This window comes from Falco punctatus, assembly GCF_963210335.1.
Source record: "Falco punctatus genome assembly, chromosome: 2".
Lineage (NCBI taxonomy): Eukaryota > Metazoa > Chordata > Aves > Falconiformes > Falconidae > Falco > Falco punctatus.
The window spans coordinates 25398656-25421016 of NC_137581.1; the positions used below are offsets into that span (position 1 = coordinate 25398656).

At 40.6% G+C, this 22361-nt stretch overlaps 1 protein-coding gene across 10 annotated transcripts in view; it reads right to left on the bottom strand.

Annotated features, from left to right (window-relative positions):
- Nucleotides 1-22361, bottom strand: part of STARD13 (StAR related lipid transfer domain containing 13) — a 312260-nt gene that overhangs the window by 54650 nt on the left and 235249 nt on the right. For 2 of the 10 annotated variants that reach the window (XM_080377510.1, XM_080377507.1), the window contains exon 1: nt 20938-22356. The exons of 6 other annotated variants lie outside the window; for them this stretch is intronic. Coding sequence is in view for 1 of the 4 variants with exons in the window: in XM_080377504.1 (XP_080233630.1) it covers nt 12051-12243 (193 nt within the window). In the remaining 3 variants the exon portion in view is untranslated. Of the gene's footprint in view, nt 1-12050; nt 22357-22361 lie in introns of those variants that run through there. 2 more of the 10 variants (XM_080377508.1, XM_080377504.1) reach the window with 2 other exon arrangements.

Below are 22361 nucleotides of genomic sequence, written 5' to 3' on the forward strand. Positions count from 1 at the left end.
ATGCAAACAAGCCAGCCTGAACCCCGCTGCTTTACCTGCACTGGAGGATGTGCAAGGAAGGCAACACTGCCAGAAGGTGAAAATTATAGCTGTGATGCTCCATTGGCTGACTGATTTTGGGAACAGAGCTGGGGCTTTCATTGATATTTCTGCAACTCCAAGCCAAAGTCAGTTGCTAAAAGTAGCCTCAAATCTGAGTCTACAAAAGTAATATTAATTGAATGTATTTCAAAGCATTTCCTTCATTCACTGTTTACTGATCTGGCCTTCCCTCACCAGAGGTAGAAAAACATAATGAATGCTTATCACCTGCAAGCTCGAATCCCCTTGAAAAGAACTTTTTCAGGAAAATGTTATTGTGGTGAGGACCTTCAGGGAGTGCTGGAGTTTTAAAGTTTCTCATGATGTTTTGCATTTTTTTTCCTAAATGAACAGGGAAAAACTCATCTGGCTCTCATTTGAATTCTCAATAGACTTTAGAAAGGAAATTCCAACCAGAGTGTATTCCTACACCTAAAATCTATGTGGGAACGGTGCTGTATGCTTGTTTCAAACCAACGACAGCCAGGAGAATCGGAGCTAAGGCTGGGTCAGCAGCTGACCTGCTTGTCCCACACAACAGTAAGGGTCTCAGCAGAGGGGCTGGTTTTATATATAAACAGGCTTCCATAGGACATATCAGAAGCTTAGCATTAAGCATATGCTTAAATATATAGTTCACCTGTCTTCACAGCAGCCTTTTTGTCATCCATGTAGAACATTTATTTACATACATGAGGATTTCTGGATATGAAGGGTGGGAACCGTACCACCTATCTGCAACTGTATTGGAAGTATTTGCCCCAGTGCTTTTGAAGGGTATGGAGAGAAAGAGGTACTTTTGTGAAAATAATTCTCTTATCTTAAAGTTACTGTCTAAAAGAGGTAAAATGGCTTGTACCCAGAAAGTGCTCATTCTTCTCTAGGGACTGTACAGAGAATTTGGGAGGAACAGGCATATAAAACTAGAGACATTTCCAGTGAGATGAAATAAATTCTTCTCTGAGGCATCTCCTGTTAATGTACTGTGTGACTTAAGGTCCGTAATTTCACCTATTTGCACCTATTTTCTCCATTTGCAGGGATGACGTAAATGATCTGTATCCATGTTTGCAAAAGGATTTGAAATTTATGTTGGAACATTCCTGTGTAGGTGCTCAGTGTTTACCACAAACAGCATATATTTCCCACACAAAGCATGTCATTGAATTAGTTACTTGACTTCAGAATCCAATAATCTGAAACACAAGCAAGGAAGTACATACTTGAGTTGTTCACCCCATCTGTGTCTTACTCATCAATTCACCTGCTGGTTTCCACAGGATATATGTATATCTCCCCAGAACTAAGCTACATTATCAAGATTTCCCCTGCAGCTGATGCTAGACAATCTTGGCATTCAGGTTTTCTTTAAGTGTCTTAAGCTTATAAACACTTGCAAGTACTTCTCATCTTTAGAATTCACGAGAAAAATGCTTTCTTCCTCTAAAAATGTCAGCTGCCTCTGGACAAAGATGTTAGCTCAAAGCACAGGGACCGCATAGCTAGCTGTAAGTAAAAGTCAGGTTGAGGGTGGTCTTTGCAGACCTCTCAGGGAGGTAAGCATCTCCACTTCCCAGAGCCCTAAGAGCACTGTCCCTAGCTCTCCTTAGACCTATCAAGATAACCGGTTGCTCAGTGCACAACAAAGACTAACATGAGAATGTGATGCTGGCAGTGCCTCACCAGACAGTTCTTGTAATTGATGTGAAGACGATCTAACTGATTTGTAGATGCAGAACTCTGCATCACATTCACTGTATCGGTTTCCTACAAGTGTTGTTGATCGCCTTCTTTCCTGTGCTTTTCTTCTCTTCCGGTTCAGAAGCTTCGGGAAGAAACTCCTAACAGCAATTTGTGCCATGCTTATTTGGCACACCGTGCTGCACTACTACACAAATAAACAGGGAACACAATGTAACACCACAGCAGCAGATTTAACTAAGATCCAATTGTACTTGATGCCATCTGGATGTGGGAAGAATGTTCCCTTAAATGAAAAATCTTCAATGGAAAAGCAAGTTCACCCTTCACAAGTAAGTACCATAACACATGAAAATACGTCGTCTTTGACTTATTGGTAAGAAACTGGCCAAGCAACGGCATTTCTCCTCCAGCAGGCAGATATGCCCTCTATTGTATTGGTCCTTCTGCATGGATTGAATTTGGGGTATCTTTTAGTATGAAACCATTGCTTGCTAGGAAGCGGTAACCTGTCCCATATCACCTCTCAAATAAATTACCTCTGGCTGAACCAGCAGTGTTAGGATGCAGGGGAGGCTACTGGCTCTTGATTTAGACTATGAGATTGTAAGGAACCAAAACAAATAGTTTATATTCCAAGGTGCAACTTATGTATTTAACTGTCTCATTTTTACTGTTGTTAACCACAGCAGAAGCTCAGTGACAGCCTAAGTAAATGCTTTGACTTGTAATACACAGTCACCTAAACAATCAACGATGAGTCCTTTTCCCAAAAGACTTAAGGGCAAACACATTTCCAGTATCAGGGCCTCTGAAGAGGAAATACCTCAGGGAGAATATTGTTATTAGGTGACACCAAGCAAATGCTTAAGCAGGAGTGATTGAAGCAGACTGTGTACCCTAAAGATTTAATGAGCAGCTCGGAGGAGTTGATGGCCTGAGGCACAGCCGCAGGTCATTAAATCTCAAACAGTTATTAATCCCCAGGAAATGCTTTCTGTCAAGGTCATTAATGCTATTATACAATGGAAATTAAGGGCATATCAAGAAATTAACATATTGTCTGTTTGCAGGAGAAACGCTCTCAGTGAGCGTGGGCAGGTCATTTCCAGGAGGATGTTGCAGTGCTCACAAACCACCCGGCGTGCCTGAACTTCCATGTCACTCTCTGCACAGTTTCTAAGCTAAGTCACTCTTTTGCAGAGTGTCACTACAGGAACTGTATCATGCATTGAGTACTTAAATTAGCAGCTCCACATAACTCCAAGGGATAACATTAGCTGCCAAGTAGAGATAGCGTATGTTTTCAGGTCGGAGTCTTGCCCTGCTATTGCCTCTCTTTAGAATAAAAATAGGAAATCTGATTCGACTGATCCGTACGCTGGTGACCATAGCATTTGACTGAAGGGTGAATCTGTACAGCTGTTAGGATTGTTACACTTATTCTGAGTTTTCTAGGATAAAGGTTGCCCTCCACCTGACTGGCTTCAAGCGGAAATACCTGGAACCAGAACAAACATATCCACTGATGATTGCAGGGTTAATGCCAAGAGCCTGACCCACAGGCATGGCAGGGCAGTACGTGGTGAGATCCTAGTCCAGGGTTTTCCTCTTGGACCCCTTCTCTGCACAGGGCACCTCATGAACAAAGCCTCAGCTTTACAGTCACTGCTGTTACCTTCCCACCAAGTATGGAAAACGCTGGTGCAGGTATCCCATGACTTTTTATAAATAGGGTCTAGAGCTAGGCAATTATTTGTTTGGTGCATTTTGTATAGATAACAGTCAAGACTGGAAGTCAGACTTGGTGATCATTCTTTTTCTAGATTCTGCTACTGGTTTACCATTTGAATTGGGCAAATCAAATCCTGTAATTCCATTAAATTACCTCTGTGCATCAGATTCTCCTACATTAAAAAGGCTATAACCATACCTACCTCAACATACATTTTGAACTCTGAATTAAATCTATTTACAAGGGACCAGGAGATCTGCGATTTCAAAACTATTATATTATAATGATCAATGCTTGATTTTTAAGGCAATGCAACACATTGCAATCGCCTAAATCTGTTCCTTCTGCTCTAAACTAAGCAGGAAAACCAGAAACCCAGAAAACCGTTACATAGTAGGATCATTTAGATTACATCCCTGAGGATGATTTAGCACCCCAATTATGCAGCTGTCCAAATTAAGAGAAGAAATCTTTCTTTATTAAAGAGCCTGAGGAGATTTAGAAAGCAACAGTCTATTATACTAAGTAAAAAGAAAGAACAAAAGGACATCATGATCCATTTAATTCTTCTGACGATGTCTGCATTAAATGATCAATGCTCAGGCATGCATTGCTATTTACAGTTTGATTAAGTGCCCTAACATTCACTGATATCAGCCAATGCATCCTTACTAAATGGAATTTATGCAAATGTTATTTCAATTACATGTTTCTACATAGGTGTCAGGAACACACCCGTCTATGGGGAACAGAAGGGCAAATTCAGTGTTATTCTGTCGTCTGATTTGTTTCCTGAGAGATACTAATTGAACGCAATTGGTAAATTATTGGAGTACAGAAAAGTACTTTTACAATGACACTAAGAAAAAAAACACCTTTGTATGATATGACTACACAGGTATGCATATATTTTGGGTCCTTGATTTCATTAAGTATATCATATATATGTTTAGGCACTGATACTGCAAAAAATGAATTCACATCTTTGAATTGTACAAAAATGAAGTTGCACTTTAAAAATATAAATATAGCTGAATATTTCTAGAATGAAACCTTTGCTTAATTTATATGTAGACATCATACCAAATACCCAAAGGAGAACTGCATCCATGTCACAGTAAAGAAAATTTTATTTGGCAGTACTGGTTTAGCCATGGCTGTGAAGCCATAAATCAGATAAAATAAGTACTCGGACACTACATTACTTTCGGACTTGGAAAATTCCACCAATGCTATATTTTTTTAGCAGTATGTTCCTGTAACCTAGATTGCAAACAAGTGATACATTTAGAGTCGTTTTCTTCTGAAGAAAAGATTAATTTAAACTCCTGCTGTAAGCGGTCCAACTGTGCCATTTCATGCTGTCTTGAATAAGATTGCTTTTCTGATCAGGATTTTCAACCGATTTGTGTCATTGAAATCACTGCACCTAAGCATGTCTAACATTTATTTCCTTGCTTGCTTTGCTGGATTGTGCCATCAGGCATGCATCATACTATTTACATAAGAAATAGATTTGAAAAAGAACCACAGGCCCTTGATCTCTCCTGCATTTTCAACAAAACAGACAATTCCTTACTGCTGCCTCCTTTTCTCTTTCTTCCATTTCCAGAAGTATACCTCTTCTTCTGACTCTCCAACTGGTTGGGTTTTTTTACTGTCTTGGTTTCCACACCTATCCCACTAATGCTCAGGATACTTCAGTGAGTCTTTGTCAAATTTGATTCCTCCACATGCTCTGGTCACTGAGTTTAGCAAAATGTTGAACTCCACTGCCTGTGAAGGCAGTCACATTTCCTTTAGCGAATCTTATACAAACATATAGTAAGGAATAACTTGATAATACCACCATCCGACTCATGTACTTGGGACTGGTAATAACTGTAGCCACATCCTGCAAAATGACCACTTTTAAAAAACAAATTTGACTTGGCTTTTTCTCTTCACAGGAATGACCATACTCATTTTTATCTTAAAAGAGACTTCATCGAGGAGGTTGAAATTAACCATAGAAAGTAAGGCCAAAGTGGAGAGTGAAAGTTCATCTAATCCACTCTCTGTCAAAACCTGCAGGACCAATATTTACTCTTCCTTGGAGGAATCCTGGATTCAGGACAACTCCAAAAAATATATAATCTGAGATACACCTGACTAAACAGGTTGCTTTGGTCTTAAACCAGCTAGGTGGCAAATTTACTACTCTTTGCTGGAGTAGATATTTTGATGATACAGTTCCAGCTCTGTTCTCAGACGGAGACATTAACTTGAGCAGTGTTCAGCTGCTGCAGCTGGAATGCACTGCTTACTTTTCCAGTCCTTGCATTTAACAGCCTCTGGATTACCACACCTGTAGCCATTCAGCAGAAACTCAGTAAACTTCTCTTCTTTTCCCCCAAAGAGTACCCTAGGTTCCTGCTGTGCTGGCATCTCAGCATTGTTTTGTGTCCTGCTGATGGAAATGGTGCCATTTCACACAATGCTGCTTTCCACGGTTTGTCAGGGGTGCTGGATGATATCCTCAGCTGCAGTGCCCGGATTAGTTAACCTTCCCTCTTCCGATGAATACGAAAGAGCAGGTCTCTCCAAACTATCACCCATTTGTTTGGATGAGAAGTCTGCGCAACTGTGAGTTTCAGAAGGCAGAAGAGCAGGTTCCAGGAAAGCAAAAATACCAGTGAGTGAAAAGCTAAGAATATACTTTGGATGAAGCATGGAAGACAGAATTGCCAGTTCCTCAAATAACATTGTTTATTTAACAGTATCCTGCTGGGGGGAACTATGTATCTGCAGTGACTACGAGTAACTGTGCATACTCTTGTCATGATAATGTGGTGGATGATCATGAAAGTCTACTCTTAAGAGAACAGTATTTGTGTCAGGCAAATACTGCTCTTCTAAATAGCCCATGGTTATCCTGTACAGGGCACAATGAACAAAAAGTGTGTCTGACTAGCCAGAAGTATGTTCTTACAAATAAAGAAAATCCCCAAATTATAATTTTAGTGATAAATAGCTCTCCAAAACAATATTTCAGGGCGAACATTTTTGCCAAACACCAGACACTCTCACTACTAATAAATAACCTGAAGAGTACATTACTATTTAGTAAGAGTGAAAATATCAGAATTTAGCCCTAAAAGCTTTTTTATACAAAGCCTTATGAATAGTTCACAGATAACAATAACTGTTTTTCTCTGCTTCTGCAAAGAAAAATGCTCAAGTATATACTTACATATATATAACTGTCCAAAAAGATTGACAGCATTTGAAAAACCAAACCTCTCTATGTATAACCAAGTCTTTACATTTAGCTGGTGTCTCTGCAATGCTTAGCATATGTAAAGCAGCGAAGAAGCATTAATTAGTATCACTTTGCTGTCATATTATTATTTTTCTTCAGTCTCACAGCCTGAGCAGCAACACGCCCCAGCGACCTCCTAAAGCATCAATGCAGAGATCGCACGCCTCCTCACCACCTGCTTTTCTCTATTTCCTTTCCTTTAAAATATTTCAAGGCTGAGGTAACACATGGAGAAAAGATGATATTTGCTCTCTCTTCCAGTGCAGACAAGCTTTGAAGCAATGCAGTAGGCCCAGCTGAAAAAAACAGTGTTTGCTACATTTCAATTCACACACACTGGGTATGAGTGTTACTGAAGGCAGCTCCTGTACCACTAAACAGCAGCTTATCTGCTCCCCCACTTAATACCTGTTGACTCAGTTTTATGCTTCAGTTTACAGCCTGTCTTGGTAGCTCACCCTATGTGCAATTAACAGAATCCAACTAGAACTGCATGAAAAAAAATTATCCCCAAATGCTCTCTACTATTGATTTCCATTTTTTATGATAAGGGAGTTGTCATTGTGGTCAGCAAGGAGCAAAAACACCAGATGCAAAAAGAACGACTTAGAAAGTTAGTCTTAGGAAAAGCTGTTACTTAAGTGTCTGTCAGGGAGATCAGGTACAATTGTTCTGCTTCATTAATTTTTAATCACATCTGGCAATCTGCCTCAAAAGTCTCCAAGATTTTATGATGCCTTGAAACGAAAAGGGCAAAATGTTCTTCTCCATCATTTTGGAAGACATCAGGGCGTTGGCATCTGTAATAAGTGCAAAGACCTTTCCAAAGCAGCCTTTAAGAGCTGGGCGCTAATGGAGCTGCTCAAAGCACGGCAGTCAATCGCGAGACCAGTAGCACCAGCCCATCTTTACCACGGTGATACCATACCCCTAAGGCAAACAAGGCTTTCAGGAGATGAAAAAATGAGAAAGGACAGCATCACAAATGAGTCCCCGGGAATGTTAAGATGGAAGAATATCTTATAACTTAAATATAATACATTGTTTTACTGTGCATTTTTACCTTGGAATTACCTAGGAATTTATTTCATAATTATTTCATCCATAGCTACATAAAATTTGTAAGATATTTAGAACCCTTTGCCAGACCACCAAAAAATAATTTTATACTGGAAATACCTGTAACAGCCACCAAGAATTAGAAGCATAGAGTACTGGGCATCTACTTTGATGCCAGGCTGCAATATAGGGCTTGCTGTTGTGCACATCAGAGATGCACGTTTTCACAGTATTCACAGGGACTTCTAGTTAGGGACAATTTCCTTTAATAAGAAGAACAACTGGGTATATTTAGGGACAACTTTAGTTTCTGACCTTATGTTTGTTCTAAAATCCTACATCTTAACCACAGTCAGAATCTTTTTCTAAAAAGCAGTCTCCAGACTGCCAAATACTTACCTCCAATAATTATTTTTCTAATATCATTGCTGCCTCCTGTCTCTGCCACTGTTTTCTCAGGTATGTGAATGTGACCATCTACAGTACAAAAGCTTCTAGGAGCTCACTACAGTAACCTTACAGCTGTCTCTTCCTTTGTCTATTTTGGACTAAAACACTGAAGCAGGGAGAGTAAATAATTCATCTGCAATGAGCATGTGCTACGTTGAGACTACAAAGTCTCTTCCTCTCTTTAATAATTTCCTACGGATGGTATGTTGATTCAAATAGGAAAACGTATACCTGCAATCAAATATAAAAGATGTCATGAAAGAATGGACTGGCCCACTATAAAGACAAGAGGGCTAAGAGGAAGACACATCGGAAATACTCACATTTGAGCTCATATTGAATGTTCCCCTGATCTGAAAAAATTTTGATCGAAGGTAAGCACTGGTTCATGCCATCCCTTTTTAAAATCTCCTTCTGCCCTTAGGTTATGAATGTCTCCCTGAAATGTTTTGTGACTGCAGGTGAAAATGTACTCAGTGCTTTACCTGTTGAATTCCCCTCTCACCTGCGTTTCTCTCTGGATGAGCACTCTGCTGTTGGAAACCCCTCGCACCCCTCCCCACACCCAGAGGAGTTACATTTTCAAAAGCAGAGTTTAACTTCTCCCAAGTTTCTGAAGGAGTAACATTAGCACTGCTTTTTTAATACTCCTTTATTCAGGAGGGTTATTTTTCTGCCAGTCTAGGAGATGAGCACTGAAGGGCTTTCAGATTAATGATGGGGGCCTTCAGGTGAGATGTTTTTCCAGGAGTGCTCTGCTCCCTGGGGCCGTCCTGTGAGATAAGGATACTGGTCTGACAGCCCAAGATGGGGCTTTGCATTCTCTCCCTGGGGAGACACGGTATCACCCCAGATGGACTTTGCAGTGATAACCAACTGCATGAAAACACACTAGAAGTCTCATTTGATAAATAATAAATATGAGTATATTTTTATTACTGTTCTCATGCAGAAACTATATGTATGTCCTGCTGTGCAAATAGCAGAGTACGCTCTGACTGAGATTTACATTTTGGGTCAAACTTTTCAGGCAGAGATTTCTCTCCTGAAGTGTATGTGTACACAAGTCCTACTCAGTCCAGGAGCTAGTGCATATAAATTGACATGAACTGAAAACTGAGAATCATTTTGTACATGGCGTAAGACAGAGTTCCCCTCCTCAGTACAATCTAATTCAGAGCAGTCTTTGTAGACCTGTGACATCATACGTTGGAGGTAAAAACAAAGTGATGGTGCATGTTAGAAAACTAAAGCAATGCGATGTTAGGTTCCCACACTGAACAGCTTCTCCCCACTGAGTACTGGGGGAACTGGGGAAATCCACCTCGCCAGGCTGAAGCCAGATACTCCTGACTACCACTCATGACAGCACGAGAAGATCCTAAGCCACCTGAACACTCTGAAGGTCTAGCCAAGTGTGTTATCATGGATCACCACAGATTGAAACATGATTATGCAGAATCAGACTGATAAAAAAAATACTAGAAGAGCTTTACGAGAAAGTTGCCTGAGGTCTGAAAGCAAAGGATAATTCCTAAATTATAAACACTTTGGTGGGTTCCACTGCTAAATATTTTTGGCACTGTAATGTATTCAGTTTCTGTGACTTTCACTGAACAATTTGTGTTAATCTGATTTTCAAGAGGAAAATTAGTTTTCAAGCATAGCCAGTAGCATCTCTGAATGCCTTTCTTGAACTGCCAGTAGCTGAATTGCCCTTGGATAGCTCAAGGCAAGCTCCAAATCAATGGAAAAAACTCCTGTCCCTTCATAGTTTGTTTTGGTTGTTGTTTTTTTAATATTAAAGTTTTTAATATTTTTTATTTTTTAATATATTTTTTAAAATATAAGTTGTTGGGTTTTTTTAATATTCTGGAGAATAAACCATATGGTAAACCATGACATTTTTATAACTGCGGGTGAGGAGACACAGGAGATGGAAGGCTGAACACAGTATTCATGAACTTCTAAAACTATTCTTGACTGTACATACATTTTGATACAGTTTGAGACGTTGTATGAAAGTTCGTTTATCCTTTAAATGTTATTTAATAGAAACTACACAGAGTTAATAATACTTTTAAAGGTGGCAAAGTAGGAGATGACCAAAGTAACTGTCACTTTGTAGGTGTAATGTACTGATACAACTTTGACCATCTGTAATCTCTATAGTTGTTTACCATGCTCGATAAGGTCATGTAAGGTCAGACCAAATTCATCACTGGCTATCCATCTGCTGGGCTGAAATACATTAGAGATGCACTGGCAGGGTGGATCCCACATTTTCCTTATGAGGAGTTGCTCAAAAATTTTTCACTGTAATAATTTATAGATTTTATGGCAAACCTAAAAATGTGTTCCCTTTATATCTGTCTCCACAAAACAACTATAGAAATTAATCTACCAATTTCATCATAATGCTTTTAATTTCTGTTTGTGTTACAGTGTGTTTGTACTATCGCTTCTTAAGGAAATAATATTCATACCATCTATCTCTTTGGGACACCCCCCTGTACCACAGTGTAATTTCAGAATGTATTGGCCAGTTTCAGTCAAATCTGACTGCGGACCCAGGTCTCAAAGACACTACCTTTTAGAAAAGCTGGTGTTGGGTAGAGAAAAGCATACGAATTAATATTCCAGTAAGGGAAAGGCATTTGTGGGGTGACCCACCATCTATACTGAGAAGCAGCAGACAGTTGGCTAAAGAGTACACAGCACTCTGCATCAGCCACAGCGTATGTACCTCTTCCCCAGTTTATGTTTAAGGGATGGGAGAGAGATGGGGAGTGGCATGGAAAACGGGAAGTAAGGACTTGTTTTCAGTGAGATGGGGGAAGGAATCCAAATCCGTTGGAAACTAGGCAGCACTGATGCCAGTGCTCAGAAAGTAATTCATTTAGCTCAATTTTACGATATTCTCTAAGTTGGGAATAAAGGTCATCCAGTAGTCATCACAGGGCAATGGGCTGCTTCAAATTTTGGCAGCTCCAGAATGACTCATATGAGGAACATATCACTGCTGCATTCTTCACCAGTGCTGCAGGAGTGACTGCACAATGTCCTCACAGCATAATGCCCTCAGAGCCTTGTCCCTCTCACTGCTTCCTTCTTTAGAAACTCCAAGAGAAGATGATACTGAGGGTTGTGGCACTGAGCAGGAGCTCTGCAACCTACCTCTGGTCAGAGCTATGTACTGGCCTGGGTTCAAAAAATTTCCTAAAAGAGTCACTTGCAAGAAAACCCTGGACCTGCCTATTTCCCAGCGCTACAGAACTACTAAGCTGTGGCACAAATGTCCCTAGAAGAGATAACCAAAAATGAGGAAATAATAATGCCCATAGAACACCAATAAGCATCCAGCAATTCCCTAAATACAAGTCAAGTCCAACATCACTGAAGATGCATCATCTGTTCCACAAACTATGTCACAAGCAAAGGCTGTACAAAGCCCACTTCCTACCAATACCAGCCAAAAATATGTAATGCATCTACCAGAACAAAGCTTTCACTCAGCTTTTTTTTTGTGGTGCGAAGGGAGAAATTTGCCCAAGTGTTACTTTTACTTACATTTCATTACAAACCACAGCCAAAATCAGAACCTTGTAACAGTCAGTGCTGCTCAAACGTTTGATGACAAATGAGCTGGTGCCTTGCAGAGCTTACAGTCCTCACAGACAGGCAGAAAAGGAAAGGATAAGAAACAAAAGCATGGAGACTTACGGACGGTCATCCTGCGAAGGGAGGAATTTAGCTCCTCTGAGTTAAGTGTAGAAGATGTGAGCTCAGCCCACTCAGACCGAGTAGAGCCCAGGACCTCCTCTCTCTGGGGTGAGTGCTCTAATTCTTGGGTTATTACGCAACAGGAAGATAAGTCACATCCATCTTCAAATGAGTAAATGGATCCCAACTGCATGGAGGTGCCAGCATTTATTTCCCATTGTTCCTCTATATTCCCAATGGAAGAGGTATTTACTTGAATGAGGCGGACTGAATCATCCTTGGGTGGGTGGATGGATGGAGATGGGGAACAGATCTCCCTCTGCAGGTCTTTAGTAAGAAACTGCTGCTCTCCTTAGACTGTACAAGGAGTTTAAGCAGTTATGACAAATGGACTGGACCATCTGCTTAACCCCAGGTACCTAAAAGCTTGAATTAAATGGACTGGGTTCTCCACAAGACACATGGCCTCTCTAAAAGATGTCAGTGTTTCTTGATTTTTCAGACAAATACCACGGTATTGCTAATTACAGTGGGCCTGACTTTCACCTGGAATAAATTAGTGTTGTTGCTGCCAAAGACTGGCCCAGAAAATCCATGTAAAACTTCATGAACCTTGCAAGAAAATGAGGCTTTGTGTTATGTGGAGTGTCGTTGCTAGGAAGGGCCTGTTGCTGAATGTTTTCATCCAAAAGATTAAAACCATGATTTCATGTCATGGTCTGTGACTTAGCATGGTAAACAGCCTTCAAAACCACTATCTAGTAACAGTGCCTTTGTGCCTGCTTGCCATCAATGGCTGACTCTTTCTTTTTTTCAGTTATCCACGAACAAACCCAGGATAAAATCTGGAACCAAGCGCTTTTTTAAGGCTAGAACATCATTTAATCTTTAAGACAGAGAACAGAAGAGCGTGGGTTTTCTCTGACTGTGGACTTCTTGTAATTTCACTGAAGATAAATATTTAGATAAAGACCAATGGGATATTTAATTGTCAGAAACTATTATATTTAAAGAAAGTGCTAGAGATTTTCAGACTTATTTTCCTATGTGTGTTGACAACCCATTCCCATCATTTAAACTCTCTATGACATATAAATACAATCACTGCTATAATTTGTAAATTGTTAATATTAGGACTGTAGGGGTGGCTATGCTTTCAGTTCTACATAAAAAAAAGACATCTTTTACACCAACATCTGTCTGAACGTCCATTACTTTCCCATCTGTTACTTGTACTCCTCCTCCTCCTCGGCCTCCCTGTTTTTTCCTTGTTGCTCATCTAATCCAGGAAGATGCACACCCTGCCTGCTCTTGGCTCCTGTGATACTCATAAACCATGAAACAAATAAACTCAGGGGGAAAGGACAAAACCAAAAGCAGGAAGATATCTGGTAAATCTAACTATGTGGATCTGTCCAGCTGTGCACGTAATTAGGCAGTGGCACCACCTGAACTGAGACATGGTATCCTGCCTACCCTTTCCATCCTCTGCCATGCTCGGTTTGTGTGAAAATGAAAGGTCTTCAGGTCAGGATCACGACTTCTTATAAAAGTGACCAGCACTCACAGAACTAGGACTGGTGATGGGACAACGGCTTGGTTAAATACTACTGTCCTAAAGCAGGAACTAACCCTTAGACCTGACAAACCCACAATGGGTAGAACAAAAGTAAAAGGTTCTTGTGTTTCAGGAGCTACTCTCAGCACTATTTCAGATTTACGTGAGGGTAAATTTTCCATATCTCAGCTTATTTAAGTGTAAAATAAATTCTATAATAATATTTAGTTCAAAGAGATCCTGCAAAGTATTACTAATTGGAGTTTGAAATCTCTGGAGGAAAACCACCACGCAGGTATCTAATAACTGGAACCGCATGGACAGTCTCCAGTTGGTTGCCATTGAAGCTACAGATAAGATACCAGGTTAACAGACACAGCAAAAGAACTTTAATAACAAATGCCTGTATCACTAGATAAAAGTATTTGATGACTTTATCAGCTTGCATTTGTCAAACTTTGTTGGGTTTTGTGTACAGCCACAGAAACACCTCCAAAAAGACCAAAAGAATATTATTTCTCATATCTGAAAAATAATTTTACTCAGACAATAAGAAAATGAAACACAAAGAAAAATGAACATGTAAGCTGATGCAGCTCTGAAACAAATTACATCTATTCTATTAATCAATAAAATACAGTTGCCGAGGCAACACTGACATAAGAAAGTGAAATACAGAGGTCCGCCTTACATAAACACATACACATACCAATATGTTATGTGAACTTTTGCAATCTAGCAGTGACTTAAAGGAAAAATATGTTTTTTACAAAAGAACACATATTTTCCCAGGCTTGATAGATTCTCATGTAAGAGCTTTTATGAGATTTTAGACAAAGTTGTATTTTGTTTGCTAGTCTTTGTTCTTGTTCTTTTCTTACTGGAAACAAAGAAATGTTGGGGAAAAAAACTGCTTTCATTGAAAATCAATTCTTGCTATTAATATGACTTAAAACAGTGACAATTGGATGGGGGGAAAAACTCTACCGAAGCATTTCAATACTTACCCTGAACATAGTTAAGACTAAAAAGTTTGAATTTGTAGATCCTATTTCTATGACATTATGCAGGTCTCAAGGGACAAATTCTCAGTACCAAGTCTGTAAATAATAAAAGATTTTTTTGCACAGTACTTACAATTCTCATTATATGTGTCTTTAACCTGAAGGCTCGGTTCTGCTGCCTTCTTCAGCAACTATTATAATCCCACAGAGCTGAGTGGAACAAATCGCAGAGCAGGATGCTATTGAGCATGACTGTAGGTGATACCAGCCAGCCCCTTCTAATCTCTAACTTTGTATTTAATTTGAACAGTTCATTAAATTATTTCATAGCTCCCTACCAGAGCCTCTCAGTACAAATGTGGGTTGCTGCTTTTGTTGCAGCTAAATAACCCCCAGGTTTCCCAGCAATGTTGACAGCTCCTTGCCCCTTTTTGCAAAAAACCCATGGACAATACCTAGTGGTCACAGGATACCACCTCATGGTTCCCTAAATTACTGTTCATGTTTCACCCATCTGCGTGCTCAGCCACCTGGAGCTGGCAGGTATTTTCCTAACTTGGATGCCATAGCAACCAGGGCTGAGGAATTAAGGCAGAACTATAGCTGTCTATTGAATTCGCTTTGGAAGCTGGAGTGGGCAATATAAATGTAATATAAATAAATAATATGAAGTGTGAGGGTGTTCAGCTGCTGCCTTAAAGGTCTGCCAGCATGCCCATTATCAGTACCAGGCTTTCAAGACTCTATTTTCTAAAAGACGATTTTCAAACAATTTTTTAAAATGAACTGGTTTAGCTTGTTCAGCACCTAAATTCACTGAAAAACTCCAATGGAGGTACCCCACTGAGATCTGGGTCAGTCTCCTAATTTTCAGTTCAGTTAAAAAGACAGTTGACTCAATATGCAGCTGTCTGAAATGTTCTCGCAACAACAAACTCGTGGTGTTTTTACAAAGAACTGAGAATATGGGATGGTATTTTCAGGTATGTAGAAGCAATCCCAGTCCAAACAAAATAGTGTCTTCATTCCTCATTAGGTTGAGTGATGAAAAGACTGACTGTTATGTGTGATTACCTCTTCTATTAATTTGGATGTAAAAATTAGACATGTCCCTACAGGCCTATGGAGATTTAATGCACTATATAAGTGCTAAATATTAACATATATCTAGATTTTGGATTCAGTGGCTCAGAAGCACAAGAGGTACACATCATTGCACCTGTATCTACCACATTTGCTCCTGGTCATCTGTGTGCATATTCCTGCAAACCAAATTAATACAACAGAGCTGCCCAAGTTAGGTCATTATCCACTGGTGGAGGGACGTGATAAATTAACATCTCCTGAACAAACAGTTTGCTAAATCCTTCTTCTCTGACAAGCGAGGGCCCCCGTGCTGCTCTAGGTGTGCCAGCTGGGATGCACAGACACAGAAGAGACACAAAGGGAAGGAGTAATGCCAGGACACTGTGGCCCACTGCGCTGAAAAAGAATGTGCAGAGGTGCTTTTTGGAGTTGGGGTTAGGGTGCAGGTATGGCGGGCCCAGGGACACAGACAGCAGATAGCAGGTACAAGCTCCAAATATTTCCCCAAAACTAAACCAGGTGGGACCATGTTGTGACTTTACAACTGCACATCAGACTTACAACACACATGGCTGGCAAAGGACTTGCAGTTTTCATCCCTGTTCAAAGCCTGCGTAACAAGTGCTAAAGCAAATAGTATTCCTATTTCCCACGAATTCTCCCCCAGATGGAAGGGCCATTTCATACAGAATAGGTAAGTCCAGCCTTTACTCCTTCCAGCAGTGGTCCATGAAGATGCTCCAGCCACCAACCCCTTCTGCAGGACCACTGGTTCCCATTCACCTTCTGCCCAAATGGTTGGCTGTGTTGTCAGATTTCAAGAGCTGAGACAGTCCCAGCCAGTGATTTCACAAGACCTTCCATTTCATTTGCAATTCAGTAACTCAATTCTGCCTTTAAAAGACAGATACCACTATTTTTAAATGTAAGTGGAAGACCATCCCCGCAAAAGTCCTCTCAATCATTCTTTTCCTTTTGTCTAAAACTTCCGCAGATTTAATGGGAGCTTTCAAGTGACACAAACAAGATGATTGTGTTTTACTAAGTCTATTTACCTTCAAAAGAATCAATAAAACAACAAACCAGAGGTGATTAAGGAACAAAACAATGCTAAGGGCTTGCTTCAAATATGCAAACCCCAGAACATTCAGGACTCAACCTTGGCCCATCCTGTCTGTCCCTCTGCAAAAATGTTCTTCATTGAGCGAACTCAGCTCATCTGGATGGGTTCAATGAATGGAAACTGAGTTTAATGTAGCTCCCCTGGCTTTTATCTGCTTAAATCAGAATCCCATTATTATTTTAACTTTACAATCACTTAATTAAAGCAATGTCCTAGCCAAAAAAAATTGCCTGGGTGGCCTGAATATTATACCCCTATATTTTTTATGAGGTGACCTTTCTGCTGAGTTCAAGGAACCATGCTTGATCACTAGATTTGGGTGGGAGTTTTGCTTGTGAAGATTATGAGTACATTACAGGCAAAGCCTACTTGATTTATGCATAATTTTTCACTGAAGGTACAAAACAAGTAGCCATCAACTTAATGCCACTTGATGCTGAAGGTTTTAAAGGGTCACATAAAGTCATCTTTTTATGGGACAGCAAAAATTCATGATTCTAGGTTAGGGTTATAAATGAATAATATGCATTGCATTCAGTTGGCCCCTACTCCAAACTCATTTAGTACATAACAGCTTTGCTGTTGCTGTATGTCCTGCGCAGACATTCAGTGGGAGGTTTTACAACGTTCCACAGCCTACAGAACTCCCTTCTTTATTTTTTTCTTTTTGTTAATCTAATTCTGTTTTTAACAGTATCTGATAAGAAAACAAGAGGCAGCTGTAGCTCTGCCACCTAGCCTATGTTTGTCATGTACTGTATTGCAAAGTACAAAAGGACAACATTTATTAAAAAACAGGATAATGCACGATGTGTGAAAACTTTGTTCTGAGACATTTAACTTGTAAGCGGCAGCGCACTCAGGAAGGCACCTTTGTGGTGGCCAGAGGAAGGATGTTTCCGGGTAATGAAAAGACTGAAGAGCTGACTAATAAAAATGTAGGGACTGTGCGGGCAGTAGCTGAAATGGCTGGAGCCTGAGCACAATATCCTACAAATCATTACAGAAGAGGAAGGGTTGGGGGCTGGCAGTCCCCAAACATGCTCCAAATTACCAGAAGAATGCAGTTCCATTGGATGAAAAAACAAGTTTGCATCAGCTCACACCACTTTTTTCCCCCTCCTGCCCAAATGCAAGATTAAAAGGAGGCACTGGACTTATACTGGATCTGTTTACCTGCACTATCTCATTAAAAGTCCTCTCAACAAGGAAGACCGTTCCCCTCAAGGACCCCATGATAAAAGCAGATCTTCTAAATAAGTCACTGGGGCATTAGATTTGCTCTGTGTCATTGGGCAGCTAAGTGGCATACCCAAGGCAAAGAAGCAGTACCTTCACCTGAAACCCACAGCACTACCAACTGCCCTCCCCAGTTAGATCTACCAAAAAGCAGGAAAGGCTCAAACTCAATTATTCAAGAACAAGACCGCCTGGGAGGGTCCCAGCAAGAAACTGTTCTGTGAGAGGATAACCAAGACATGCAGTGGCTGACAAGGAGGCTAAGAACATTAAGAAAGTAGAAAAGGTTACGATTAATCTGAATTCCTATAAACTTACAAATCAGAGGTCAACCCTTGAGTAACAGAGATGTCTGACAGCGATAAGCACATCCTCAACAGACACAGAAAATGAGTGCACATCAAGACAGCATGATGAGCAGTGAAGCCAAAGAACCTGAGTGGGATGAATGACACCACAAGGCAATAGTACAGAATGCTGGTTCAGAAGGGAGGGGATGCTGGGTTTATTCTCGGGATGCTGTCTAAGCACAGTGCTTAACAGCACCTACCAATCCGACAAAAATACTTGATAAATATGTCAAGCTACCTTGGCAGTTGGGATAAAGTAGATCTTTCTTTCCCACTCTGTCAATGAAGAATGTCTTGACTGTATTAAGTGGTTATGTCTGAGAAACTGGATGTGATGAAAGAGACACAATACTTCTCCCTTTCTCCAGGTTTGTAATGAGACCCTGCACTGGACCTGGAATTGTAACCATTAGTGGAGGACCCTGTGAGAGACTGAAGGGTACAAAATTAAGTAGTATTCTCAATTGAAAAATCCATTTTCTCCTCATTTTTGTTAAACCTCAAAGCAGTAGCAGGGTGCTGACTAGGAAATGTATCCCCCCACTCTTGTTTCATCATATGAAAATGTTGGCACTGATTCCCTGCAACATGAAAGCAAAAGTCTGTAGTTATGTCTGGTATATAACAAGTCACTGTCATGCCATGATGTGAGACTAATTGATTTGAAGGCAAACACCTTGACAGACAGGCAGGCAGAGCACACACAAAAATAACAGTAAGGTAAAGGAAAGACACTGATGTACACCATATCCCTGTTGTCTGTACCATGCTTGACAAGCTCTTTTTTCCTTACAAATAAAGAAACACTAGAAATTGTGGCTATTTTAACAACAAATGACAGAAGAAAACTGTATCAGCATCCCGGCGTACAGACCTCGTGCCAAAGTGGGATGAGCTATTTCAGCAAGCCCTGCACACTGAAAACAGACTTTCCCCCCAGACCTTTCAAAAATTCTTTCCTTCCTCTTCAATAACAGCACCCACCACCAGCCAAATTACCAGCAGGCTACAGAGACCTGTACCCAATCCTGTCCATCCCCCTTCAGACCTCCGCAAATCATAATTTCCAAAATGTGCCTGGCTCTAGGGGAAGCAGAACCTGCAACTTTCAGCTCACTGAGACCCACAAAGAAGCAGCAAACCTCTGGCTCTTTGTAGTAGCAAAAGCAGCGGCAGGATGTACTGGGCTGCCCAGCACGGTCTGGTCCCCTCAAAAGGTGCCAACAAGCCTAACCAGAACAGGATGCTGGGATAATGTAAAGAATCCACTTTTTTTTTTTTTTCCCTCCAGTTGTCCCTGCCATCAGTCACCATGCCCCCTCCCCCTAAGTAAATGAAATCAATCAGCAGGGATTTCTGTAAAATACATAAAACAGTCATCTTCCAGACTCTACCAGAAGATAAATGATTCCAGACATTGGACTGCAGCCATTTTCCCACACATGCTACAGTGTTTTGTCATCCATATTGGGCCATAATAGTGTGTGGGTTTGGGTTGGTTGTTGTTTTTTTTCTCAGTCAGCAGCCAATGCTTATGCTTCTAACTCATACATTAAAACCACTGCAACGAGTAATTTTTCTGTACAATTTGTAATAGAACAGTTTCTTTCCCAATAATACAGTCTGGGGTCCTGTACAGAACTTTGGCACTTTTCTGCTACAGCTAGTATCACCTTATTGCTCCCAGCTGGAGCTTCACAAACCTTTTTGGGATTAAAGCATATCAACACAAATACGAGACACTGAATGAAATGACTAAAATTACGAGCAGGGCTAACCTTACCTGAGAACTTACTAACAAGAAATAACAGGATTGCTTACAATATCTCACGCTGGCTTTTGTGCTAGTTTCAAAGAAGGAGACAAATACATGACAAAAGATACATCACAACGTGAGTTTACAATTAATTTTAACGTATTTTAAAGCAAGTCCTTAATAATCAGTTAACATAAAATGCACTTTGGAAAGAACCATGGGGCTTTTTCATTATTAAGAAATGTGCAACCAAATTCTATCCTTAATTAAATCAGGAGTAATTTTATTAACTGCAGCAGACTTAAACCTGACTTACATCAGTGTAAGTGAGGGTAGGATTTAGCTCCGGGGTGTTTATACACTGTAGTTCCAGTTAGTTTAGATCTATTTGGGTGGGAACTCCTTTCCCCTTTCCAGAAAAAATATCTTGCCTACCCTTTTTCACCTCGCAACTGAGGCCAAAGCAGTCTTTTCTTCAAAGATTTTTTTCAGAAAGGTTACGAACAAATCTTTCCTCGGCAGGAGATGACCTTATTAAATAAAACCACCCTCTGAAGTGATGGACACCAGCAGTTTTAAAGTTTGTTTACAAGTTTTTAAACAAGCTGCCTCAAACAGATAAGCTTATTTACATCTTAAAAACAAATAAAAAACTTTAAGTAAAAGCTGTTTTATAAAGGAGCTACTTATGCCTGTTTTCAAAGCTGAAAAGCCCTTGCAAACAGTACTAGCTGCTGTATTAACCATCCCTGCTACAGTACAGAAACTTACTGTCCACAGATATCCTTGGGCTTCACTGTACCTTTGAACCAAAATCACTTTCTTCTGTACTTCATTTTCTGCTCTCTCGGAATTGGTTTCCCAGTTCCTGACAGATGGCTCCTCTGTCACTGAGCGCTGCTTCCGCCTCTTTATCGCTGCCAGCTAATACTTCCACGATGTTTAGCTGTTGTCTGCGGAGCTGTGCTCTACATCATTTCTACTCTGATCAATGCTCTGCTTGGTTTTAGGTTGGTTTCTAGTCCCGCCTCCTGCTCTTGAAGAAATGAAAACTCACAGCTGGATTTTCTATAAATCATCCCTTTTAACAGTGGCTGAGCAAGTATGGCAAATACTACAGCTAAGACCTGCTGCTCTGTTTGAAACTTCAAAAACAATCCCTCATCTTAATGATGCACACATGAAAGTTAATCATGTACTAAAATCACTAATACTGAAAAATAGTGGCCAGATAATTGTGACCTTCAGGGCTTAGAAGCTGATTAATGTAATACAAAACTCCTCTCTCTTCCAGAGGGGGAATATGGTAAAACATACTGCCTCAGTGAACTGCTTTATATAGTGCTTTGCTTTGAACAGGAGCTTGTCATTCTTACAAAGATAAATTTACATTTGCAATATAGAGCTTTTTGACAGACTAACCCAGCATACATACTGTTTCGGCTAGCAGCCCTAAGGTTGAAAGAGCCTTTACCATCGCAGCAGCTCTTTTGAAGTGTGGGCAGGAAATAACTTTTATTTTCTGCACAGCACTAAGTGTGCTATACAGTGCTGAACTCATTATCATGTTTAACAAAGCGTGGAGTATAAAAGCAAGGTGGTACCATAAAACCAGCGCTACGAACTTTGTTCCCGTGAACAGAGCAAAACAGAGCTGAGTTGCTGTAAACTGTAAATTGTTTTAAACCTCCACCCTGTGCTGTGTAAATTAAAAATGACTGGTCAGATCTGGATACGGTCTGAATGGGCTGCAAAATCCTGGGGTTCTTGAGTTTTCCTATGGTGAGAGCCGCATCCCAGCTGAAATTGTCAGCAGGGCTAAAACTGACTCCTTCCTCACTAACAGTTGATGGTGTCCTGGTGGCACACGTGGTCCCCTGACTGCTGCTCACCCTGAAGAGCAGCCGAGCTGCTGCCCTAGGCTCCATGCAGGATCCCTCGAGTTTCAGCTCCGCCGGCAGCTCAGGGAAGGGTGCAAGAGCAGCGCACACCAGGAGCAGCTTTTCCCCAGTGTGCTGCTTGACTCCCAGCAAGCAGGGACCTGGGGGCTTCCCTGGCCAGCTGCTCTAGCCGGACTACTGCATCACCAGCCTTGTATGATGGAACTTGTCCCTTTTTGAGTGCCTTCTACCAAACCCTAACATGTTCCAAAAACATAGTGGAAAAACACCAAAAAAAAGCACTTCTGTCTACTT